At 41.9% G+C, this 27,346-nt stretch overlaps 1 protein-coding gene across 1 annotated transcript; it reads right to left on the bottom strand.

Moving 5' to 3' along the window:
• Positions 1 to 1,056: 1,056 nt before the first annotated feature.
• Positions 1,057 to 26,027, bottom strand: POLR1B (RNA polymerase I subunit B). The gene is made up of 15 exons (XM_010958983.3): positions 25,779 to 26,027; positions 20,792 to 20,959; positions 20,405 to 20,551; positions 19,930 to 20,062; positions 18,617 to 18,753; positions 17,645 to 17,868; positions 16,714 to 16,885; positions 14,553 to 14,724; positions 13,501 to 13,782; positions 12,224 to 12,357; positions 8,676 to 8,846; positions 7,950 to 8,106; positions 5,941 to 6,137; positions 5,237 to 5,490; positions 1,057 to 4,487 (listed from the first exon to the last, which is right to left on the bottom strand). The coding sequence occupies exons 1-15, from the start codon at positions 25,953 to 25,955 to the stop codon at positions 3,605 to 3,607; spliced, it is 3,408 nt and encodes a 1,135-aa protein (XP_010957285.1). The 5' UTR covers positions 25,956 to 26,027; the 3' UTR covers positions 1,057 to 3,604.
• Between the last annotated feature and the right edge of the window lie 1,319 nt (positions 26,028 to 27,346).

Raw genomic sequence — 27,346 nt, 5'->3', positions numbered from 1 at the left:
GCTTGGGTCCACTCACCTTCCCTGCAACAAAGCCAGTCTGCTGTCATCAGGCTGTAGTGAAGGAAAGTACAGCATTTATGGCAGGTGTCAAGCAAGGAGAGTGGGCAGCTTATGCTCAGAAGACCTGAACTTTTCAGTGGCTTCTACTCCGCCATCTTTAAAGGAAGGTCTGGCCAACTGATTTTTGACAAAGGTGCAAAAGTAATTCTGTGGAGGGAGCATAGCCTTCAAACAGTGGTGCTAAGCAATTGATATCCACAGGTAAAAAAATGAATTTTGATCTAAACCTCACACCGTATACAAAAATTAACTCAGAGTGGAAAATGGGTCATAGATTTAAATCATTAAACTATAAAACCTTTAGAAAACAGCAAATGAGAAAATCTTTGGGCTTGGTAGAGTTCTTAGACATGACACCAAAAGTGATCCCTCAAAAACCAAAAAATGATAAATTGGGCTTCATCAAAATTAAAATATTTTGCTCCGCAAAATACTTGTGAAGATGAAAAGATAATATGGATGGACTGGGAGAAAATATTTGTAGAACACTTCTGTGACAAAGGCCTTTTTATTTTATTTTATTTTATTTTATTTTATTTTATTTTATTTTATTTTTTATTTTTATTTTTTTGACAAAAGCCTTTTTAGAATATACAATGAAGTCTCAAAATTCTACAGTAAGAAGACAATCCAATTAGAAAATAAGCAAAAGATATTTAAGACATTTCACTGAAGATGTACAGATGGCAAATAAACACATGAAAAGATGTTCAACATTGTTAGCTATTAGAGAAGTGCAAACTAAAACCACAATGAGACATCACCACACGCCTATCAGAATGGCTAAAATAAAAAGCAGTAACACCATCAAATGCTGGTCAGGATGTGGAAGAAATAGATCAGCTATATATTGCTGGTGGGAAAATAAATGGTACAGCCACTTTGGAAAACAATTTGGTGGTTTCTTCTAAAACAACATGAATCCACACCATGACCAGCAGTTTCATTCTTGGACATTTGTCCCAGAGACATGAATGTTCACACAAAAATTGTACATTATTGTTCAGAGCAGCTTTATTTGTAAACACCAAAAACTGGAAACAACCAAAATGTCCTTCACCAGGTGAATGGTTAAACAAATTGTGGCACATCTATACCATGGAATACTATGTAGCAATAAACAGGAATAAACTATTCACATGCAACAACTTAAATGGATCTCAAGGGAATTAGGTTGAGTGGAAGGGGCGAATTTCAAAAGGTCACATACTCAATTCTTTTTACATAATATTATGATAACAAAATTATAGAGATGTAAAATAGACTAGTGGTTGCTAGGGTTATAGCTGGGGGATGCGGGGAGACAGCTATAAAGGGTTAGCACAGCAGAGACTGGTGGTGATGGAACAGTTCTGTGTCTTATGTCCGTGGTTACATCAATCGACATGTGATAAAACTGAACAGAACTACGTACACGTATACAAACGAGTACATGTAAAACTGGTGAAATGTGACTAAGCTCTGTGAATTGTCACAAAGTCAATCTCTTAGTTGTGAATTTATAATTTAAAATGAAAGCTCTTCTTAAGCCATTTTAAATGCCGCTAAAAAACCAACCAACCAAAAAGCTGGACAGACTTGAACAAAAGACCTCGGCCGTGGGACTGTGAGGAATTGGGTGGGAAGTCTAGTTGGGATTCTGCTAATGTTAGGGGAATTGTCAGCCAATATTCAAGGTGGTTTTTTCCCTTCTTTTTTCCCCAACAGTTTCATGAAGCAAAGCCAGGATATACCTTGAATGGATAGATTTTTTTTTTCTGTCTAGCCCTATCTGTCTTATAATTAATTAGACAGATTCGAGAAAGAATTCTCTTAATAAAATTAACATTAAGAAGCCTCTTAGGACGATGGTGGCGGCCACATGTTGACGCTGCTGGAGAAGTCTGGGGTTGAGTAAAGGCAAATAACAGTGCTCAGAGCAAGCGCCAGGATCTTAACTCTTATCTTGAAGACAAAAGTCTCTCACAGGATATAACCTTATGTTAGCAGATACCCTATTATATTATGGACTTCATTGTTTTATCACTGACCTGACAGTTCAAGAAAGGGAGAAACACCTTAATATGTCTCGCTGGTTTTGTCCATTCAGCATTAGCCAGCATCAGGCAACATCTGTCTAATGTTGTCTTCACCAGGAACGGACTATATGCTGATTCCTGCTAGAAGCCATCTGTGTCGCACAGAAGAGTGAGTAACATATTTTAAACGGAAAGTGTATTCTGGACCAGAGGACTGATGGAAATGAATATGCGGTCATTCTTTGTCAAAGTTGGTAGAATTTTTAAAGTATAAAATTATATCCCAGTATTTTGTTCTTTAGTTGAAATTTTTGCAGTTTTTTTTTATTATATGCTGCATTTATTATTAAGACCAACAGTCAACAGTGAAAGACAAACTAACTGCTCTTTTTTGTTCGCCTTGGACATTAAAGACTGGAATAGGAACACAGTATTGCTTTTGTACTACAGAGGCTACCCCTGGCCTCTGACTCCCAGCAGCATGCTTTTTTTTTTTTTAATGTAAGACTTCAACTGCTGTCAAAACTTGAGTTGAGATCAAGTTATAAATTACATTGATTTTATAGAGGAAGTTTATTTTAATAAAAGTTGCAAATCAGTTGCTTAATCACTAAAAAAAAAAGCATCTTATTTGTACAAATGTATGCAAGTTTATCTGTTGCCAAAAAAGGAACAATGCAAATGTTCATCAACAGGAGACCATATGCAACAACATGGATGAGCCTGGAGGATATGCTGCTAAGTAAAATAAGCCAGTTCCAGAAGGACATACACTGTATGAACTCCCCCTTATGCGACATCTAAAATAAACTCAGAGAGACAGAATGATGGTTATCTTTGAAGGGAGCTGAAGGGAGAGGGAGCTGGGGAGTTGCTGTTTTAAAGGGTATAAAGTTCCACTGATAGAAGATGAGTGTTCTTAACAAAAAAGCCAAAAAACAATCTGAAGAGGCACAAGGAAACTGTGGGAGGTGACATTTATTACCATGACTGGGATCATTCACAGCCGTACGCATACGTTCAGTCCCACCCAGTTATATACATTAAATATGTGCATTTTTGTTTAACAATTACACTTAAATAAAGCTGTTAAAAATATTTCTTTTTGTTTTTACTTTAATGTGGATATAAGAAAATATAAAACTACATATATGGCTTATATTGTATTCGTATTGGACTGCTCTGCTTTACATGGACAAATAAATGTTTGACAATCACTGCCTCCTAAAGGCTGAATACAAAGAACCTGGGGTTGGAAAGAGTTTTCCCTGAATATCCTTCCATTTATCAGTGTATTGTTTTTAAAGACACTTATGGAATTTTTTAACAAATACATTGAAAATCATCTTCAGTAGTTATTATACCCAAGCGACTCAGAAACCCTGAATTCGTCATCTCCAGGTCTTGGCTGAGAGCTCTATCCACCTTGGGAAAACTCCAGAGTAACTTATTAACAGCCCCACTGAACTAACGTTACATTCTATTTTAATCTGATAGCAATCCTGACCCAAAAGGCCAGCGTCCAGTTAAACGATGTCCAGTTTTACTTTGATGTTCATAGCTGCCAGTTCAGCTACAAAATACCGGAAGACGTAAGGCACAGAAACCGTGTCGATGGTGTCGCTGCGGTTACACAGGGTACAGCTGTACTTCCTGTTGCGCAGGGCCGACCAAGACGGAGGGGGCTTCTCCAGGAGCGGGGAGAGTAAGCTACCACACTGCACACACACGTGCGCTACTGAGCGATCTGAGCAGTTGAAGAGGCGGTCGTGAAGGAGGAAAGATGTACCGTGCGCTAAAAGGGCATCCCGCTCCATCTCCCCAAAACGGATTCCACCCTGGACGTTCCTTCCCCCAATGGGCTGGTTGGTGACTTTGTCTCTGGCTCCTGTTGTTCTCACTTGGAATTTGTCTGAGACCATGTGGCGTAGGCGCTGGTAATAGACCACGCCTATGAAAATGTCTGCCTCCAGCTCCAGCCCGCTGATGCCACTGTACAGCCTCTCGGTGCCATAGAAGTTGTAGCCGGCAGCCTTCAGCATCTCCCCGAAGTGTTCCAGGGCCGAGTTCTCCTCGGAGAAGGTGAAGGGTGTGGCGTCGTGGCAGAGGCCGTGCAAAGCCGCCGACTTCCCTGCCATACTCTCGATCAGCATACCGATGGTCATGCGGGATGGAAACCCGTGGGGGTTGAACAGAATGTCCGGGACCATCCCGCTCTCGGTGAACGGCATGTCCTCCACGGGCCACAGTCTGCTCAAGATGCCCTTCTGCCCATGACGACTGGCAAATTTATCCCCGATAGTTGGGTTCCGAGGGACTCTCATCGTGATGCAAACGCACTTGAACCTGCCACTTCCGGTGTCATTACTGCACACTTTGATGTTATCCACAATACAATTCTCTTTACTCCTAGGGAAAAATAAACCGTACAGAAAGTCAAAATATTTGTTTAAACGTATAGAGACACTAAGTTTTATTGAAATATTTATTGTTTCATAAAGGATATTTGCAAAACTTATTCTTACCTCTATTCCCCAATACAAATAGAGCTGGTACCCCTCAAAGTACTCATGAATTATGTGGGACCCCACCGATTGTGTTCACTACAGAACCGTGTTATCTGCAAGAATACTAGCAAGAAAGGCAACTGAGGACCTACTACTGAAACCGATTTTAGTCATAAAATAAGCCTGAAATGTTTATTTCTAATAGGAAACAATGAATTCAACATTTCAGCCAGGAAACATTACTAACAATGTGTATGAGAGATGATCAAGTTTGAATAACACAGTATTGGGGGGGTGGTAATTAGGTTTATTTCTTTATTTTTAGAGGAGGTACTGGGGATTGAACTCAGGACCTCGTGCACACGAAGCATGCGCTCTACCACTTGAGCTATACCCTCGCCCTGAATGATGTCGTTTTAAAATAAATCACAGATAACTCATCAGTAGTAACAGACTGATAACAGAAGCAGAAAAACAAAGGCAACACAACAGACACGGAACGTTCATTTAAGAAACACCGATACAGTTAGTAACTCAGCCACCACTTATACTTTCTCCTAGAATTCTTCTGTGGAGAAATAACCTTCATTGACCTCCAGCAGTTTCACTGAGAAACAGCCTCTGACAAATAGCGCCGGCGTGCAGACTTACTTATAGTAGGTCACGAAGCTCTCCCCGGTGTTGAGGTTGACGTAGCTGTAGTACGGGTCTCCGCACTGCAGCTGTGCTCCAATAAACGGCAGTCCATCGCCATCCAGCTTAAGCAGGGTCCGTGGGTCACCAGGTTTGACTCCAAACACCAGACTATCATCTCCTTGCTTAATTTTCTCAGACAGATCTATGAACTCGGATTTGTAGACACTTCCATGGGCAAAGCCTCGCTCCCAAGAGGCCTTATTCACAATCTGCGAAGCCAAAACTCATTAAGAGATGGAGGCCAAATGAGGGCTTTCAAAATAAAACCAGTGAGAATTACAACACTTGGTTTAGGGTAACTGGCTCTGGATTTTAAAACTCTGTCTACATTTTCCAAATCACCTGTGCTATTATTAAAGCTCAGACACGTATAAATGGCTTAAAACCTAACCACGCATAAATATAAACGGTAGGTGTTTCCAAGACTACATTCATTCGACATCTACTCATGCCAGGCTCTCAAGCATGCAGGCCTGTGCATACGAGTATTTAGTAATATCCCTTGAGGCTTGCCACTTTTAACTTAGATCAGGAATTAACTATTTAACAGAACACCCACATGCACCAGGGGACACAGAAATACTCCTTCAATGATCTCACAGTAAATTAAAAAGTTACAAATGAAAAAGAATGGAACTACATCTCTTGGTGAAACTTACCATGGCGTCTTCCATGTCATAGCCAGTGTAAGAAATGACAGCAACAATGGCATTGGTCCCAATTGGGTAGTTATCCATGTCGTAATAATCGTACATGTATGGTCTCACTAAAGGGCTCTGTGGAGTCTGGAGACGGTACAGTTTGTTATCTGATCGGTCTTGAAAAGTGAGAAGGGGAAAGCCCATCGTCTGCTTACCTACAAAGGGGAAAAAATTTGCATTTTGTTTTTCCCTCCTTGATTATAAAGGTGACATATAAAACTGGAAACTAAATATTCATCATAGGGGAATGAGTAAATCATTAGATTAATTTTGCTCTCACACACAGAGCAAAAAGTCAGTATTTGTTAATCATGGGTAGTGAGGTACAGCGAGTAGGTAAAATTCTTTATACTACCTTACAGGACAAAGAATCAATTCAAAACAAAATGATTTTAACTGGAAATTGACACAACATTGTAAACTAACTATAACTCAATAAAAAAAAGTTAAAAAAATATGGTTTTAAAAAAAGATTTAAAAATCTATCTATCTGTCTATATATATAAATTTTTGAAAAACTTCCAGCTTCCTGCAATAGAGGACTACTCCTACAATATTACCCTCAACATGTAAGTATAAGATCCAGAAAAAAACAAAAACCAATTACATACACACACACACACACACACACACACTAGCTGAAAGCACTGGAGAGTAACCAAAGTAGTCAGAAACTGAAAAGGGATTAACGTTGGACAAAAGGAACTGCACTGAGTGAATTTACAGCTTTTTCAGTTTTTAATGTTTTTCTTTTTTATTGTTTGCCTGGTGGCCCAGTCAATATAGTGGCTACAACTTAGAAACCCGTAAAAACCCAGTCTTACTGGCTTGAAGAACAAGGAACAGAGTTCAGAGCATGATGGCAACTGGAAAGTAAGGGGAGGAATTTCAGAAAGGCCAGAACCATAAAGGGAGAGCCTTAAACTGTGCACACAGAGTCCAAATCTTTGGTGGACTCCGGAACGATGCATGCGTGGGACAGATGTGAGCAGCCAGCCTATGGCTAGAAGAGCGCACGGCAGCTGCTGTGTTCAGCTGGCTTCCAGTAATCCAAAAACCAGCCCACTTCACAGGAACATAACAGGGTCCAGTCTTTACAACATACCATTTTCTGTCCACAACACAATCCAGTATTACTAGGCATACAAAAAAAAAAGTAAAGCAACCCCCCCCTGTCAAATCAGAGCTATCTATCCAGTTCCTTCAAGTGAAGAAGAAATAAAGACATTCTCAGAGATATGAAAACTAAGAGAATTTGTAGCCAGCAGCCTGCAACAATTAAAAAATATTAAAAGTAGCTTTTTAGGCTGAAAATTTCAGGCTGAAATTATACTTCATGGAAACTTGAGTCACCAGGCACGAATGAAAAGCCCTAAAAGTGATAATGGTGGGGCTGGGGGTGATGATAATGGCTTGTCCTCTTCAAAAATCTAACCGTAAGATCTCAGACAAACCCAAGCTGATGGACATTCTACAAAAGAAATTACCTTTTCCTTACAAATGTCACGTAAGGCAAAGAAAGACTAACAATCTGTTCTAACTTGAAGGACTAAATAGATAAGAGAACTAAATACAATGTGTGATCTTAGACTAGATGCCACACAAAAAAATTTGCCATAAACCATATTTTTGGGACAACTGGTCAAAATGTGAATAAGGACCATAAAATAATAATATTAATGTTAGATTTCCTAATCTCAGTAACTATCCTTGGTTATGTAAGTGAATCTCCTTGTTGTTAGGAAATACACACTGAAATGTTCAGGGCCAAAGGGCACTGTGTCTGCTACTCACCTTTAATGGAAAACAGCACAATGAGGTGAAATCTACGTAAAGGGTTCATGGGACTCTGTGTACTATTATTGCAACTTTTAACTTTTCTGATTTTGAAATTATTTCAAAATTTAAAAATTCCAAGCACGTTTCTTCCGTACACGTGACAACCACCACCCTCCCCTCCATCTTACCCATCTGGCACTGGTACATGTTTCTCGGACTCTGGTTGTGATCGGAGAAAGGGATGAAGTTGGCGATCACGCTCAGCAGGCTGTGAGGGAAGAGCTCCTGGTGGGTGGTAACTCCAGGCAGGACCTCATCCTCAAAGATGGCAATGTTCATAAAGATCTGGACAGGAGGAAGGGTGAGGAAGTTCCAGGAATAAGGATAACTGTGGCTGCTAACATTCATGAACTCCTGCTGTCGACCTGTCAGCGTTTAGTACCCACAGACGTGGAAGGAAACCTTCCACCCAGCATCATGAACACTGAAGGGATCCATAGTTAGAAACACCACCTGCCTTACATATTTCATTCCAAATATACCCTGGTCCGATTGTGAAGGGGGATAGGAAGCAGGAAATTTTTTTAAGTAACACAAAGCCCATGGCTTTGCAACTGCAAAATGTAGGCAAAGGCTGTGAATGAGTCCAACAATGTTTCAGTCTTACTACCCAAGGCAGAGCTGGGTGCAGAGAACTTTGGGAGGTGGGCTGGATGGGAAAGGCAGGGAACGTGACCACCAACCCTCTCTCAGGTTTGATAAGCGTGGAAACTGCTTCATGCTGGTCACAGAGGAGCCAGAAAATAAGCTCTTTCTTTCAAATGCCTGACCGTTACTGTAACAGTAACACTTTAAAAAAGAAAGTTACTAAGTCTCTGCAAGTTGTATCCTGTACAATCACAGGGTATGTGTACCTGTTCCATAGTTCCAATCAGCTCTTCTTTGCCTAATTCCAAGTTCTGCACAGGCCGCACCAGTCTACACGGGGTGGTAAAAAGGTACAATCCTGGGTAGAGACTTGGTTTTCCTGTCATGGGGATAAGGGCCACCTCCATCCAGGGGGGAATTCTTTTTTCTCTCAACACCTGTTTTCAACAAAAAGAGAGTTCAGTACAGAGTTAAGTGACGTGTTTTATATCTATCCCCCGCCACCCAGGAGGCGGGCACAACAGAGGATGAGAGCAAACATGGAACGTAGTATCTTAAGAAGTGAAATCAGTTATGCAGGTAACAAACCTAGTGCCCTGCCAGTCTCAGCCGCACACAGATGACCATTCACCCCAAATCCAGAGCTGACAAAGGCCCTACTTTCTTGGGGGCTCAGTCCCACAGTCAGGCAAACTGGTAATGACTGAGACTGGGGAAAAGGTGACCCAAGAATGTGTGTGTAGATGTACTAAATGGAAGTCTATTCTCTGATGTTGAAAATACAGTGGATTACCGGTTTTATTTTTAAATGTATTCAATGAAAAGGCCCTTCCACCTTCGAATTAAAAAACAAACAACATACCAAAAACCATCCACTAACTCCTGGGTGAAAGGAGAAATACAAACTAAAATTACAGAAATGTGAAAAAAATAATGAAACCTGTACAGCAGGACTTAGGGCAGTTCACAGTTAAACACATTTTTAATAAAACGAAAGAATGAAAATAAATGAATTAAATTCTTAGCTCAAAAGCTAAAAAAAAAAAAAAAAGAACACAAAATAGTACAAGTACAGAAATACTAAAGATAAAACCTGGAATTAATAAGGCAGAGTCCAGAAAATAATAAGGCAGAGTGCAGAAAAAGGTTCAAATTAATGAATTAAAATTCTCAGTTTTTAAAAGTTACAGTACCACTACTTGATCTAAATCAAGGGGAAAAAAGGAGGGGGAGAGATGAATATATTGAGTAAGAAATGGCAAAGGGGAAAAAAAACACTGAAACAAAATTTTTCAATCATGGGTCTGCTTTGCATATCTCTGTGAAAGAGAGAAAATGCAGGTTACCAAAACAAACCTCAGTAGAGGTAAAAAGTTTAAAGACCAGTTTCTGTATTAGACATAAAGGTATCAAGGAGCTCCCCAAAAAGAAAGCACCAGGGCCAGATGCTTTCACAGGGGAATTCTTGGAGACCAAAGACCAGATGACCTAACGCTTCCCAAACTGTTCCAGAGCATTGAGAACTAAGGAAGACTTTCTAATTCTTTTTTATAAAGCAGATTTGTGAATGCTGATTTTTTAAAGATCTTAGAACATTAACCTTTAAGAAAGTATTAGTATTTAAACATTAAAATAATGACCAAGTGAGATTTATTCTAGGAATTTAAGACTCACTATTCATTATTATTAGAGAATGATCATTATTAGGGAATGGATTAATATTATTAGAGAATGATCATTATTAGGGAATGGATTAATATAATACACTCAATATGTCTAAGGGAAAAAAACCTTACAATTTTTTTCTCCAAAGATGCCAAAAAATTAAACATAGATTCACTATAGGATTCAGCAATTCTGCTTCTAGGTATATATATCCAACAGAACTCGTATACACCCACACACAAACAGGAATATTATTCAGCCATAAAAAAGAATGAAGTTCTGATATATGTTAGAACACAGAGGAACTCTGAAAACAATATGCTGAGTGAAATAAGCCAGACACAAAGGGACAAGTATTGTATGACTTCTTATGTACCACTTACATGAGGTACTTAGCAAAATCAAATTCATGGAGAAAGGGGGAATGGAGGGTCATTGCTGAATGGGTACAGTTTCTGTTTGGGAGGATGAAAAAGTTCAGAAGATGGATGATGGTGATGGCTGCACAACAATACAAATGTACTTATGTACATGTCACTGAACTGCACACTTGAAAATTGTTAAAATGGTAAATTTTGTTCTATACATTTATAAAACCCAGGGACCAGTCCAGAGTGGTTCCCACTGGCCAAATCCGATATAATTTGAGCATCAAAACAAATGACAGTAACAGAATATTCACAAAATAAAGCAAGCATCTATAAACCCATGCTGATGCAAATAAACAAACGGAGAGAGGAAAGCTCCACCTTACATAATAGCAACTAATAAACAGAACAAATGGAGCTAGGAAAAACCATGTGGCAACCATCACGGTAATAATTAACTCAGCAAAGAATCATCAGTGGAAGAATAATTCTCTGCAAAGAATCCAACTCGCGGGAGAAAATTTGATGAGGAAAAGGGCTTTCACAGAGCTTCCAAATCTCTCTCCACAAATTACTTATTACAGAGAAAATCAGTAACAGTACAGTGGACTAATCTAAAGAACAGAGCCTTAAAGTGATCCAGGTTCATGTCACCAGTCATGAGACCAGCCGACATCAAGTGCTTCCTGAAATGACATCCCGAGTCTCACCACAGGAAGCTACATACACCAAGAGACCGTCCACACAGCCGGCCTGCACTCCTAAAAATGGCGTCAAGACACTGAGGGCTGAGGAACTGGATTGAAGGAGACTGAAAAAACATGACAATGACATGAAACATGTGATTCTGGACAGGGTCACAGACCAGGAGTAGAAAAACAGCTATAAAGGACATTACTCAGACAACTGGTATAACCCGAATATGGGCTGTGGATTCCACCAACCTGACCGTCCCTGATTTTGGTAAATATACTGGGGTTAATAAAAAGAAAATCCTTGCTCTTGGAAAAGATACACTGAAATCTATGGAAAAGGGGACATGAGTGTGCACTGCTGTCAAATAGTTCAGAAGACAAATGTACATAGTATTTAGAAATAGCACACAAATGATTAAGTAGGTGGGGCTGATAACAACTGGGGGATCTGCGTAATGGGCCCATGGGAGCTCTCTGTACTGCTGGAACATCCTTTAAGTGTAAAATTGTATCAAAAGTAAATGACTAAAAACGAGCAAAAAAACCAACTAAACTAAACACAACAGGACAGAGTGTAAACCACAAGTTCATACTACAGCCAAAACAATTCTTCTAAAGGCCATTATCTAAGCAACAAAGACTCTTATTAGGAGGAAATTCTATAGATTTGTTATTCAAACAGTAACTTTACAAATGTATTTCAAGATCCAGAAAGCAACAGGTTATGACTTGTATCTTCAATATTACTTGAAATATAAAGTCCATACTTCGAAGTCCCCTATAAGTCACTAGTATCTATGAAGAAAAACAAGTTAAAAATCTGACAGATTAGTAGACTAGGGTCTCAGTGAAACCACACACACACAAAAAATGCATACAGGTCAAGTACCTGTCACTGACCCCAACTGATGAGGTCAGCACAAGGCTAGACGCTGCCACCAGAGAGAACGTACGGGCGCTTCTGGAATCAGCTTCTGACCTCCAGAGCCCCTGCCCATTCTAGAACAACCTGGGGCTACCTCAACAACCAGAAAAGGCCTGAAAACCTAAGATCAAGGGACAGAACAACTCAGAGACTCAAGATACCTTAAAATGTCGGAGAGAATCGGCGATGCCAGGAGCCAGCTCCTTGTCCACCCAGCCAACCATGACCCCATCCAGCAGCACAGGGTAGCACTCACTGTACGGTCGATGTGGCGCTCCGTCAACTGGAGTGACCCCTGAGGAGGTGAACAGACAGGATGAACATGTCGGATGCTTTTCCCAACATTTAAACTTCCCAGCAGGTGGGTCTGATGACTGCTCCATCATTTTAGATTGCTGGCCATCCTTTCTCTACACCGGAGTGTTTTGTATTGCTTGAGTAAATTTCTAAATCATTTCAGGAAGGACACCCCCCCGCCACCCCAATCTAGTGTTTCTAACTGCCTGTGGGGAGAGCAGCAAGGGGACGGGGGTGTAAGGGAGGCTTTGCGCTGTACACCTTTTACATTTTGATTTCTGAGCCATGTAAACATACTAACTTTCCCCCCAAAATCTAAAATTACATTTCATCCTTATGATTCACACAACGCAAAATTGTCTACTTGCTAAAATTTATTTGTAACCCCAATATCAATATTAGTGGCACTTTTTTGATCACTTGGGGAGATTCAGTGAAAATTTTGAGTCACTTGACACATGTGTTCCCAGCTGAGGTCAAACAAGGTGACGCTCTGCCTGCTTGCTTCAGCTCACACTGTAGACAAGCGTGCTTTCTGCACTCTGGGCAGTGCCATATTTTTTGCATCTTTGCGCATTCTGTTGGTGACTTTGCTGAGTAAAATGGCCTTCAAGCATAGGGCTACAGTGCGGGTTTCTAAGCACAAGGCTGTGCTGAGCCTTACGGAAAAACTACATGTTAGATAAGCTTATAGTTATAGCCCTGTTGGCTGAGAACTCAATGGTAATGAATCAACAATATGTATTAAATAAGGTGTCTTTAAACAGAAACCCACATAAAACAAAGCTATGTATCAATCAGCTGATGAAGTGTTGTGATGAGGCTTGCAGGAACCCAGCCTTTGTCTCCCCAGGAGCAGTGAATGGCTCAGTGACTGCTAATTCTGTGTCGGGGGTGACTTCAGAGAACAGAAGTACCGCAAACACCGAGAATCGCCTCTAATTAGGTAAAGAACAGACTTCCATGAGCCACAAATGCCTTCAGGAGACAGCAAGTATTTTACAAAGTGTCGCAGGTTATCTATAGTGTTTCATCCATCACCCTTGCAGGAATTCGCTGTTCAGCCTCACCAAAAGCCTAAATTGATAGCTTTATACCTGTTAACACCCACCCAACCAAACAAGAGCGTTTAGCCACCCACCCAGACTGCAGAGCAGGGCCGGAACAGACGCTGTGTATGCAAACTGAGTGACGACCTCACACGTGGCGCTCAGGTGATTCATCAGACCACAGGGCTCCCCGTCGGGGGTGTGCACGGGGCAAAGGAAACCCCAGGACTCGGGCAGCAGCCTGCGGACTGTGGTGGTCCTCATCTTGGCAAAATCAGCCCCTCTGTGCACGCAGCGGAAGTGGGAGAGATAGCGTATAAAGTTCAGCTTGTCAGCCACAACACAAAGTCCAGAATCTTGCAGGAAGCCAAGACCTTAAAAAAACAAAAGTCACTGAAAATAGGCTCAACTTAAAAGAAAAAGAAAAAAAGCCTGTTTGTATTGTAAGTTCTGCTAAGATGATAAAATCTCCACACTAAACATCACAGAGTGGGTTATCACGAAGTTTACTCAGCTCTGTTGAGCGGAAGAGTCTACAAAAATAGTAAAAACCCCCAGATTTCAAAAACTGCAGCAGCTCGACTGGTTCCTTATCTCCTCCACTGTACCTCCTCTGTGGGAAAACATGAACGGAGTAATAAAATAGCCAGTAATTAAATGGGATTCGTCCGAGAGGGCTGGACGACACACAAACACTTGTTAGCCCTTCAAGAACCTGTACCAGCAGCATCTGTTTAAAAAAAAAAAAAAAAAAAAAGGCAGAATTCTGGGCCCTTAATAATCACTTTTTAAGGTTTTCCAGTCATTCTGATGCAACTGGTTTAGGGAGGGATGCGTAACAACCCTCCAGGATTAACCACCCATCTAGTTAACCTTTGTTCAGATAGCCAACCTGTCTTTAGTTTTCTAGAAGGAAGCACAGGAAATGCATTTGATTATTAAAATTAGATTTAAGCTAGACAGACAGCTTGTCTGAAGCCCTTCAGCCCAGTGTTCACCCATCAAAATTTACAACCTGAAGTCTGTCTTTAATGAGACAGAGAAGTTTACTTTCCAAAAGAACCTCTTTCAACAATATATAAATCTACATTAATCAAATCATTTGAAAATCATGACTGAATAAAGCTTATCCATTTAATTGTACCCGTTTTAGAACGCAGATTCCCAGTAGCAAGAAGATATTCAAATGGTTTTGTAAGGTCTGTTCCCATAGTAAAAATCTTCATCAGATTTTCCGTGTTCAAGGACACATTGGTCTTCTGAGACTTCTTATCTATGGCTGTTTTAACAGATACTAACCAAGCTTCCAATTTTTCCTGAAATAAGAAAAAAAATTAAAATTTTAGGTGTTTTAACTACAAGTTTCATATTTACTTTTACATAATCTACACTTCCTTAACAAAGGCTCACTAATTCATACATTTGACATGGAAAACATCTAAATTATAAACCTAAAAAACAGCTCTTCAGTGTGCTATTCTAGGTCAGGCATTTCTTAAAGACAGAAGATACAAACTTCTGTAGCTTAGGGTGTCTCAGCCTCGGCCGGTGGCCCCGGAGTTGGATGGTTCTTTGTGGTGGGGGCTGTTCCGTGCTCTGTGGGATGTTTCACAGCCTCCCTGGCCCTCACCCGCTGGGTGCCAGTAGCAACCCCAGGCTGTGACAACCAGAACTGTCTCTAGACATCATCAAAGATCCCTTGGGGTGGAGCAAAATCACTCCTCATTCAGATGATCCACACTAAAGGAAAAAAAAAAATCAAAACTGGCAGCTTAGACCTTAAAAAAAAAGTTTTTAATTCAAATGCTCTTATTAAGAGATCAGAGCAACTTCAATCCCAGAAACAGGCAGCAACAACCAAACCCTGAGCCAAAGCAGCAGCCTGTCGTCTCAAGAACAAAAACACTGAGGGGAGCTCAAAGTCCCCAGATGACACCCAGCATACAAGACAGCTGGCAAACCAGTAGGAAAGACGGACACTTTCTTATCTTATAAAACTTGAAACAGCGGAAAAGAAAGAGAAAACAAAAGAGACAGAAAAGAGGAAAAGACGAGCTAAACTTCCTCCACCTATCGTGGGGCTGCCTACTGCCTCCCTGTGGTTAACTAGCATTTACTGGGCATGAACTATGAGCTGGCACCTGAATATTTATTTAAGCTTCACGACAGACTTTTCCACAGGAAGCCGTACATTACAGGACCTCTGACTAGATAAGGAATTTGGCAATTTTTACTTCATTCCTCTCCATCTTCCCTGTCATTATGTTATCTCTTAGATTAAATCTTTTTAAGGGGTAATATTCAAAATACAAAATGCCACCAGATCAACTTTCTTGTAAAATGACTTTGGTGTCATGCCAGCATTGTCCCCCTAGACACACACAGACACATGGAGTCCTCATTGTTTACAGTAATCACGCCCTATGACGTCTCTGTATGCCCCACCGACGAGGACAGACCACGGCTCCCTGGGAGAGACGCAGGGCTAGGTTTCAGGGAGTCTCTGATCATCAACATTTTCATCAGCTGATCAATATGTAACCATGGTTTACACGTATTTGTTGAGAGACAGCTTAGTTTACATTGTTGATTTCTTATCGCTGAACTCACAGCCAACATCACTGTAACTCATGCCTGAACAAAAGTTGTTAAATACAAGTGTTTTCTCCATACAGCACGCTGCAGCCTTCTTATGCTCAGGAACGCTAGACAGCATTTCAGCACTGAGCTTGGGGACCATTTTCAACAGCAGAATCACCCCAACAAAAAGCACAAAAATGTGAAAGCATGGCACTCGGGGGTCCCTTGTTTATAGCGTAAGAGCCAAGAAGGCAGAGCATCACCCCATTAAGACCTCAGCTGGGACCATGAACATCAGGAGACCCCAACAATTGTTTGCTGCTCTCTGTGTACGTCTGCAAGTGACCATGAGGGCGCTGCGAGTACCGGTATCGTTGGGGTTACAAATAAACTGTAGCAAGTGGTGAATTCGCAAATACAGACTCTGTGAATAATGGGGACTGACTGTATGCATGGAAATAGGCCGTTTACACTTTATCATTAATTAATGTTATGACCAAGATTTGATATTGCCTTTACTTAGCTTTTATAAAAACATTAAAAGAAATTTCTGAACCTGGTACAAGCTACCTTAATTGCTTAAGTTCCTTAAGGCTAAACAAACAAAAAATAGAAAAAAAAAACTTACATAAAATGCCCAAACTAGAAATTACAAACATGCAGAAAACAATACTGCTGCCTCCGGCCACACCGTCCCATGGCAGGTGACAGCAGCCTGCACGTACCTTCAGAAACATGAGGAAGAGCTGACCGGGTGTCAGGACTTCTTGATTCACTAAGCTGTCCGGATTCTCCTCCACGCACTCCCCTTTGGCTAAAGCAAAGAGCTTCCGGGTCATGAGACAAAGCATGTAGAACTTTTCAGTGTTGGATTTCAAGTGGATACAGATGCACTGGCTGCCAAAACAGAAAGAAAAAGCTTAAAAACAATTCAGTTGCTAACACTGCGTGATGTCCCACTAACCAAGGTCCCCAGTCCCTGTTTACCTAAAAGTCCTTACACATTTTCGAAAAATTGCTTTTCACCTTTACCGGCAGCATTAGCAAAAGAACAGAATAGAGCTGTGGTGGCCAACGTGGTAGGGCTGGGCCACATGTGGCTGTTTAAATTTAAATTGATTAAAATTAAATGAATTAAGAATTCAGTTTCTCAGTTGCACTGGCCATTCAAGTGCTCAGCATGTGGCTCATGGCTACAGATCGGAGGATGCTGGTCCAGAGCAGGGCTCCTGTAATAATTACACAGCAGTTACAGAAGACAAAGTCCTAGCCTGGGGGAAATAAAGGGACGTGAAGCCTGCAATTTTCAGATGATGCAGAAAGGAAAACGACATATATGCAAGGAAATTAATAAAGGAAAGTAGCAAAAATGTCAACAACTAGAAACGTGAGTATCCAATGTACTATGTTTGTGGCAATTCTGCAAGTTTGAAGTTACTTCAAGAGGAAAGTTAAAGAGGACAATAAAACCAAATGAAACTAGCAGAAAAAGAAAGGTGAGGATGGCTGCAGAAACAAAGCGAGCCCCTACTTTGCTAAGCCAGGATCCCACCCCCTGGGCCATTCTGACTCCCAGGTGACGCACCAGCCCATCAGTACAGGGAACCGTGCACACCCTCTGCCCCTAAGAAACAATTCAGGCAAAAGCACACATACTCAAACAGAAACTCGGCAGCTTGTTCATTTGGGTACCAGTCAGGAACACTGAGCTTCACTCTGAAGCGTTCACCCAGGTAGTTAAGGACCTGTTTTTGTGTGCAGCATCCCTCTTCCATTACAATCCTTAACATCTGGGACACCGAGTTCCTAAAGAAAGAGTCATCCTCCTTTCCTTTGATGAGCTCCTGAAAAATCTGATAATCGGAAAAGTTGACAAGTGCCTAGAAAACAGAAAAGAAGGTTCTTTTTTTAATCGCTAATAATGACTAAACCATCTTAATCATTTAGTAACAATTCTAAAAAAAAAAAAGTCAGCACTCCTCTATTGCTGAATCTAAGTAAGTTTTTCAAGACGACAGCAATGCCTGTATGATACACACCGAGATGGTCCCAATAAGCCTCGCCCTCCTGGTATCCACAACCTTGGGCTCCTCCACACTGAATCAGGGCTGGCTGCTGTGACCAAGGGAATGTGGCGTGACTCTCAAGACTGGCTCATAAAGGGCACTGCAGCTCCCGCCTTGTTCTCCTGTCTTGGCCCGCTCTCTGGGAAACACAGCCACCTCTAGCAGCCCGTGGGAAGGCCCACATGGAGAGGAACTGAGACCTCCTGCCAACAGCCCGAGCTGACTTGCAGCCATGAGTGAACCACCTCGGGAGGGGATCCTCCGGCCCCAGTCAAGCCTTCTAAATGACAACAGCCACCGCTGACATCTCACAGGGCAGCCTCCTGAGACCCCGGCCTGAACTGCCCCAATTCTGAGCCACTTCCAAACTCCTGGCCGCAGAAACTGTGAGAGAAATGTGTACTGATGTTTCACCCACTGAATTCTGATCTACTCTGCTCAGGAGCAGCACACAGCCAGCACAGAGCATGAACTCTGACGAGGACGGCCTTTCCATTCTGCACAGGATCCCACTTCCAATGACCCGCTTCCCAACAAAAGAAAGAAATTCAGTAAGTCACACCTTAAGCGCAAATCCCAGAGGAAGGAAAAACAGCTCTTTCCGGTAAATAAAGTTCAACATAACTGTGCCGTTTTCCAAGTAGTGAAGGTTCATGTTGACAGCGGAATGCTCTTCCCTCACACAGTGCACTGAAACTCCTATTAAAACCAACAGAGCCAAACGTCAGACACTCAGCAGTACTATGCTGGCTTCAAACATTTTTTTTTTTTCTGAATTATTTTAAGTCTCTTGGAAATAATTAGAGCCAAACCACTAAGTTAGGACAAGACCGGTAACTAAAATGTACCCAGACTTTGCCAAATGTCCCCCAGGGTGCAAAATCTCTGTGGGCTGAAAACCACTCAAAGTAACTGAACCTATGAATTTAATGAAACTTCAGTTTCCTCCCAGAGCAGGGTCTTTTTTTTTTTTTTTTTTCAAATTGAAGTACAGTTGATTTACAATGTTCTGTTAGTTTCAGGTATACAGCAGAGTGATTCAGTTATACATCATATAAACACACACATATGTATATTCTTTTTTGGGTTCTTTTCCATTATAGGTTATTATAAGGTATTGAATATAGCTCCCTGTGCTGTATAGTAGGTCCCTGCTGTTTAAGTGTCCTTGTCTTACAGCACTTTATATGCCCACAGCCCTGAGGAGTTTGGTCACATACGCTTTATATCTCTAGCACCCTGTGGAGTCTGGTCAAGAGACAGTGGCTTGATCCAAGAGCTCGAATGGAGAAAAGCAGAATTTTAGATTTTAAGGTAATTCAGCTTCAGACGAAGACCACTAAGACAGACTGCATCGTGTGGCACAAAAGAATGAATGACGAGACACTCTGACTCGCCAAGATCCTGTTATCCTTAGTGTGTATGGGCTACCATTAGAGACTGATTTTTTAGCTCAGTTATAAGAATAAATTGTTTAATTGTAGGGCTCAAGAATGCAAAATACTATCCTATGAAGCCAGACACTGTCAGAGAGCGTGATCAAACAGAGGCCAGGTGGCCATCAGCCAGGGACCCCGAGGGGAGTGCCACAGACCCCGAACCAGACGACTTCTGAGACCCATACGCACCTCCAGCCAAGTCAGCCAGCCTTCAGCTTCAAAAGCAGTAACATGTGTTCAGTTTGAAAAAAAAAGTGAACACAGTAGAAAGTAGGTTTCCCACTATGAAATTATAATACAGAAATGCTTAATAGGAAAACAAACAATTTACATTTATGGGAGAAAAATATCAAAGACTCTCTTTGGCTGCAACTACTTTTTAATAAGAGAGCTTAAACTTTTCTAAAAGAACATTACAAAAATCACTACAACTTACCATACTGAGTATAGCCAGGTCCTCTGGTTTTCCATTTCGGTCTGACCATTGCAATGGGGAAATTTCGGCGAGGCATAATTAACATTCGGATGACTTTTTCAATGCCATTGATTATAAAATAGCCTCCCATTTCCTGCCAAAGAGATGAATTATAATTTGTTAAACAAAGATAAATAACTAACTATAAATATTAATCTGCCCAACTGCAAACATCACCCTCATTCCTAGCAGAAGAGGTGCACTCAGGCAAGAGGGAGGGCGGATCGCCTGGAAAGTGCAGATTTAATCAAGTCTCCACGACAGGACGTCAGTGCTGCATTTTCCCTATCTTACATTTTCCCTATCTGGAGACTGACGCAGAGAAAGAAAACCAGACTTCCCCCCCCACCTCCGACAAGCTTCCCGTCTTTTCACTCCCAACTCAGGTGCCTTCTATCGTCACCTGGCCTTTCTGTGCCCGGGCCCCGGCAGGTACCTCTGCTTCCTCGTGGTGCTCAATGAGGGCTTTTGGAGGAAGGTTGTATAAGTTGCAAAGCCTGGATTTCACCATGATGGGAACATGGCCAAGGAACTGTTTAATGGTTCCTTTGGGGATTCCATTCACTGCCCAGCTGATATCGGCCTAAATAAAAATAAGAGAGAAAAAAAATTACTTAGTAAAAGAGGAAATATCTGGATCTACAAGAACAAATGACTGTTTTATAAGTTTAAGGCAGAAGACCATAAATTAAGTGATTTTGTGCTTTAGATTGAAGAGATGGGATCTCCTGGATGGCGGCACTAACAAAGCAGAATTCTAGTATAAACTTTATTAGGCACCAGGTTTATTGTCAAAAATGTACAATGGGTGAGTTGTACTCACGGTCAGCTTTCCCCGGTAGGTGCTCCTCCGGCCCCGGCATTCTGCTGGATAAACGTTGAGCTCTTTGCAGATGCTCCCCTTCGGAACTGTGGGTGGACTGATGACAGCATCCACAATCGTAAGAGAGATACGCTCATCTTTGAAAGCAAATTCAAAGGGAGGTATCGCCTGAAATACAATTCACATTATTAACTGCTTGCATCTCCTAAGCACTTTTTCTCTACGACTCCTTCAAATCCCATGTGTTTTACAAGCATTGAGGGCTGAAATGCCAATGTGACAGATGCATCTAAAAAGACAGCCAAAGCTACACCCCGTCTACTCATACTCTCGCTAAGTACCTAAAACTACAATGCCTTAACTGAAGACTTTTTTGAGAGTCTACTACGTGCCAGATTCTGCAGCAGGCTCCAGGTACACCATGGTGCACAGAACAAAGCTGTCCTCTGAACCCAGCACCTCCCTTCTCTGTTCTTACATTGTACCCTCTGCGTGTGTGGCAGGAAAATGGAACTCCTGCTAACAGGGCAAGGAGATGGACACATCCTCCTGATTTAGGCCCTGACACTCTAATACCATTCTTTTTTAAAAATATATTTTATTTATTTATTATTGTATTATTTAATTATTTTTTATCCTGGTGGGAGGAGGTAACTAGGTTATTTATTTTTAGAGGAGGTACTGGGGATTGAACCCAGGACCTCGTGCATGCTAAGCATGTGCTCTACCACTGAGCTATACGTTCCCCCCCAATGCCATTCTTTAGGCGGATATGGGTACATTTCATTCCATGTGGCCTCATACTGAAGCCAGAGCCATGCCAGTGGGAAGGTAATGGCCACGGTGGTTCTTCCCCTTCCACAGCAGTTGCTTCTCTGCACCACTTCCTGTGGGAAGCTTTGCTGTTCTGAGCAAGGGGTATCACTGAGCTCTCCTCCGTATTAACTACCTCCTAGCCTTAGTGCTAGAATAACAAGAATGCCAAACACGAGCTAAGACTATAAGGGGGGTTCTCCACCTTCACCTGAGTTCAACTGACTTTTACCTCAATTTTTAAATTTTATCTAACGCTGGTACTTTAGAATTTAACATCCTATTCTAAAATAAATTTTAACATACATTTCTGATTTCAGAACAGAGCATTATTTTATTTCAATTGAGGTATAGTGGATTTACAATGCTGTGTTAGTTTCTGATGTGCAGCACAATGATTCAGATATATGTGTATATATATATTCCTTTTCCTATTCTTTTTCATTACAGGGTATTACAAGGTTAGAGCATTAGTTTAATACAGTATTTTTTTGCTTTAATTGAAGTATATAGTCAGTTTACAATGTTGTACCAATGCCTGGGGTACAGTGTAATGTTTCAGTCTAACATATACGTACATATATCCCTTTTCATATTCTTTTTCTAGAGCATTTGTTTAAAAAAGGGAGACTGGGGAGGAGGGTATAGCTAAGTGGCAGAGCGCATGCTTAGCATACATAAGGTCCTGGGTTCAATCCTCAGTACCTCCTCTGAAACATAAATAAGTAAACCCCCATCAAAAAATAAATAAATAAAATAAAAATAAAATTTTAAAGGGTGATGAGAAGATTCACTTTCTCAAACACAGCTGCACTATCTGTATCTTAACACAATCGATTCTCCTTATTCAACATAATAAATTCTGAACTGTTTTTAGGGGAAACACAAACTTAGGTTCCTACAAGTCTCAGACACATTTCATCAACTGATCAATCCATAACCTTGTTTTATGTGTGTTTCTACTTAAGGACATCCTATTTAATACATGTCATGGTTCATTAACACTGAATTCACAGCCAACAGCACTAACTCACGACTGACCAAAGCCCATCCAACACACACTTTCTCTGCAGGGCACGTCACAGCCTTTCTGCACTGAGGAACATTATTTTTTTTTTTTAACATTTTTTATTGATTTATAATCATTTTACAATGTTGTGTCAAATTCCAGTGTTCAGCACAATTGTTCAGTCATTCATGGACATATACACACTCATTGTCACATTTTTTTCTCTGTGAGTTATCATAACATTTTGTGTATATTTCCCTGTGCTATACAGTGTAGTCTATTCTACAATTTTGAAATCCCAGTCTATCCCTTCCCACCCTCCACCCCCCTGGTAACCACAAGTCTGTATTCTCTGTCTGTGAGTCTATTTCTGTCCTTTATTTACGCTTTGTTTTTGTTTGTTTGTTTTTGTTTTTGTTTTTTACATTCCACATATGAGCGATCTCATATGGTATTTTTCTTTCTCTTTCTGGCTTACTTCACTTAGAATGACATTCTCCAGGAGCATCCATGTTGCTGCAAATGGCATTATGTTGTCGGTTTTTATGGCTGAGTAGTATTCCATTGTATAAATACACCACATCTTCTTTATCCAGTCACCTGTTGATGGACATTTAGGCTGTTTCCATGTTTTGGCTATTGTAAATAGTGCTGCTATGAACATTGGGGTGCAGGTGTCATCCTGAAGTAGATTTCCTTCTGCATACAAGCCCAGGAGTGGGATTCCTGGGTCATATGGTAAGTCTATTCCTAGTCTTTTGAGGAATCTCCACAGTTTTCCATAGTGGCTGCACCAAACTGCATTCCCACCAGCAGTGTAGGAGGGTTCCCCTTTCTCCACAGCCTCTCCAGCATTTGTCATTTGTGGATTTTTGAATGACGGCCATTCTGACTGGTGTGAGGTGATACCTCATTGTAGTTTTGATTTGCATTTCTCTGATAATTAGTGATATTGAGCATTTTTTCATGTGCTTTTTGATCATTTGTATGTCTTCCTTGGAGAATTGCTTGTTTAGGTCTTCTGCCCATTTTTGGATTGGGTTGTTTATTTTTTTCTTATTGAGTCGTATGAGCTGCTTATATATTCTGGAGATCAAGCCTTTGTCGGTTTCACTTGCAAAAATTTTCTCCCATTCCATAGGTTTTCTTTTGTTTTACTTCTGGTTTCCTTTGCTGTCTGCACTGAGGAACATTAGAAAGCACTTTGGCACTCTGCTTGAGGGCCATTTTAAACAGCAAAATCACCAACAAAAAGCATAAGGATGGGAAAAACCAAGCAAACTTTGAAAAGGACATTTTGAACTTGCTTTAAAAAGTGGGCATCTCTCTCCTACTACATCATTATTTGTAGTGTAAGAAATTGAAACAAGAAGCAAGAGTGGCACCTTATTGGACCTCAGCTGAGACGGCTGCACACCAGGCAACTCAAATTTTTTTTTCTCTCTGTGCATGTTGGTGAGTACTAATTTGGGAGTTACAAATAAACTTTAGTGAGCAGGCAACTCGCGAATATGGAATTCCCAAATAATGAGAATCTACTGCATTCTGAAAAGATGACGGTGACAGACATGCCAACAGAATGGAGGAATTTACTCCAAAGAAACCGGGCAAAACAGTATATGACGAAGGCTATTTTCCCCGAGCTTTATAAATATTAGACATTTACCTGTGTTTTATGGAACATTTTCAAAAAGTATCATGGTACCAGCTAAACTGCAGCATCATTATCTGAGCCAGATTTTCTTCACCTACTTCAACCAAAACATTTTATAAGAGATTGAATATAGAAGCAGATATAAGGAGCCAGCAGTCTTCTAGTAAGCCAAACATTGAAAAGATATACAAAAATCTTTTTTTAAGAAAAAAATATTTTTAATAAAAAAAGGTTAATATAGAACTGGTTTATTTTTCATTGAACTAGTAGCTTTAAAATTTCTCAATTTCAGCTTCTAATAGAGTAAACAAAAGCTTTTTAGGAATCCCTCAAGAATTTTAAGAGTGGAAAGGGGTCCAGGGCACAAAAAGTTTGAGAATTGCTGGTCCACGTATTATCTATAAAATCTCTTATGTGGGGGGTTCATTATTTTAGACCAAGCCTTCCTTGATCATCTCAATCCTGGGCCCTTTTTCACTGTTTTAATAAAACCCAAGGCCAATTAACTTTTAAGTAGATGTATAATTTTTCTCATCGACATGACACAATAAGAGTCCAGGCATAACAGAAATTATTTCCCACCAAGCAAAAAGTTTTGTCTTTTGCAAAAAGGTGAAGGAATAATCTTCATAGAAGCCTCAACGTCTCCCATATTATTTGCAGAACAGAGTTCAGACATCAGGGAGTGGCACAGCTCTCCACATTATCCCCATCCCTCTCACAACACAAGTCCTACCCAGCAAAAGCTCAGGGTAGAGTCCCCTGGAGCGAATGCACTGTCTTTTTCAATACATGTAATCCTGCCCTTTCTCAAACACCTGGGTTAGCTGCCCTCCCGAAGTACCCTACACAGCGGTTCTCAAGGACTGGCATTGGCTGCCTTCACGGCTCCATCACCTCCACCCAAAACATGATCCCGAGCACTCAAAACTAAGAACTGTCTCTTATCCTCAGCGCCCAGGGCCTGGAACACTGGGATGCTTACTAAATGAGACCCTCCCGCACCATCTTCACTCCAGCTCTGCTACCATCACCCTCCAGGCCAATCACTTTCACGTGGAGCAAACGTTACTGAGTAATGTTATCAATCACTGTGGATTAAACGTTTCCTACTGAATTTCGCTTTTATGCCTCAATGATATCGCTCTCCCTCAACACAGCCCCGCGCTGAACCTAGCACAGTCAAGAAGTACAATTATTTGGGATTATATTGTGGCCCCCCCCCACCAGCCACCTCTGTGGGACCCCTGCCCGCGGCCTGTGCTGCTCCTCCCCGCAACCTCGGCCCAGGCCCACTCCCCCCGCCTCCTGGATCTCCTCCCCATCCCAGGCCCCGAGCCTCACCCCCTCCCACCGGTTTCCTCCTCCAGTGCCTCACACGCCACCACCCCCGACCCCCAGTCTCCCCGCTCCAGCTCCGCTAGGCCCCTCTCCTCCGCCCTCCTCGGGCAGGGGCTAGCGGCGCCGGCGAACGCTGAGGAGAGGGGAGCCCGGGAGGACGCCGCGCTCACCTGCACCGCGTGGCTCAGCCCCTCGCGCACAGCGTAGTTGAAGGACTCGACGTGCGCCCGCGTTAAGTCCTGCAATGCTGGCTTTTGCTGTTCCCGCGGGATCCCGTAAGAGGGGTCGGTCAAGTGCTTTAGGCTGGGCCCACTGGGCAGGTTCCGCCACCGGCTGCCGGGATCCATGCGTCCGCCTCCACACCGGGAACCAGCGACAGCTCTGCACTCGCCGGAAAGAATGGCCGGGGCCGGGCGCCCACGGCCTGCTGGGAAATGTAGTTCCTCCTGTTCCGCCGGTCCTGGGCCCTCCGCCTTTACAGGGTCGACTTGAAACCAATGCCGTGGAGCGAACGGGCCGGATTAAAACAGTACGGAATCAGAGAGTGGTCTGCCCGCCCCAAATGCCCCCTGGGCGAGACTCGGAAGGTTGAAAGCCGCTCCACACCCAGTTCGGCGTGTGACCTCTTCCGCTCTCATTCACGCTGTTAGGACCGGCGGAGAGCGGTCATCAGAGATTTCCCTCTATTCCCCTTGACCGCTTTGCGATCCAGTGCTGATGCAGACCCTCAGGTGACACCCAGCTGGAGTCAGGCTTCAGGGAAAAAGCCGATGTTGGGCACCAAACTGCCTGCTCTCTCCACCCAACTCTTTAGTCGCGAAGGCTCGTCACTGGGACGGCCAAGGAGTGGTCACTCCCCACTCCCCACATTTTCTAGACCTTGAGAGTCTTGAATGGGTCGGGGGTTGGGGAGGGGGGAAAGGCGGGCGTCCCAGGTGCATTCTAGCCTTAAGATCCTTTAAGTCTCTGTGAGTTCTTATGAAGCACTTATCTCCCTAGAACACGGATTTCATGAGGGAATGCCTGCAGCTGTCTATCAACATCATCTTTTGTGTGTCTGTTTAACAGCTGTATTCTGTATTGCCGTATAATTGATATAAGTTGCACGCATTTGAAGTGTGCACATTGGTAAGTCTTGACCTATGTATACAAACAAGAAGCCATCACCACAATTAAGACAATGAATTAATTCACCACTCCCAAAAGTGTCCTCCTGCCCCAATTTCACCTTTACCAAGTCAGCAGGTAATTTCCATTCCTGTATCACTTTTAAAAAGTTATCTTCAGTTTCTGTCTTATATTGACATCACCAAATCTCCCAAGATGTGTGCAGCCGTGATCTATATTCCTTCTCTCCCTTTACAATGTCTGCTGCTTTTAAGGAGAACTCTTTCTTCATCCTCTTTCTCTTGGTCAGGGACTCCTGGAAGGCAGAGAATGAGAGGATCATTGCAGGAGCTATCATTTCCATCAGCATACAAACTTGCTGGAAAAGCTGTTAAAACAAAGCAAACAAAAACAACTCACTGATCTCTTCAGCTGCCACACGAATTCTCTCTTCTTTTACGTCTGAAAAGGGTTGAGCGTCCTTATTATCTCTCCACTGCTTTCAAGGTTCATCCGTGCTTCAGCATGTACTTCATTCCTTTCACGGCTTAATAGGAATCCATCCATTGCATGGATACACATTTCGTTTATTTATTCACCATTTGACGGATATTCGGGTTGTTTCCACTTT

Source organism: Camelus bactrianus, chromosome 28 (genome assembly GCF_048773025.1).
Source record: "Camelus bactrianus isolate YW-2024 breed Bactrian camel chromosome 28, ASM4877302v1, whole genome shotgun sequence".
Taxonomy (NCBI): Eukaryota; Metazoa; Chordata; class Mammalia; order Artiodactyla; family Camelidae; genus Camelus; species Camelus bactrianus.
This window is presented reverse-complemented; position numbering and strand designations above follow the sequence as displayed.

Bases quoted from the DNA above. Each gene is read 5' to 3' on its own strand.
- POLR1B (XM_010958983.3), bottom strand. From the start codon at position 25,955: ATGGATCCCGGCAGCCGGTGGCGGAACCTGCCCAGTGGGCCCAGCCTA. The intron at 13,783-14,552 runs GTACAATTAAAT...TGTTTTTTTAAG, and splicing joins GAATCTGCGTTCTAAAACGG to GTCTTGGCTTCCTGCAAGAT. The intron at 8,847-12,223 runs GTATCTTGAGTC...TGTTGAAAACAG, and splicing joins ATTCTCTCCGACATTTTAAG to GTGTTGAGAGAAAAAAGAAT.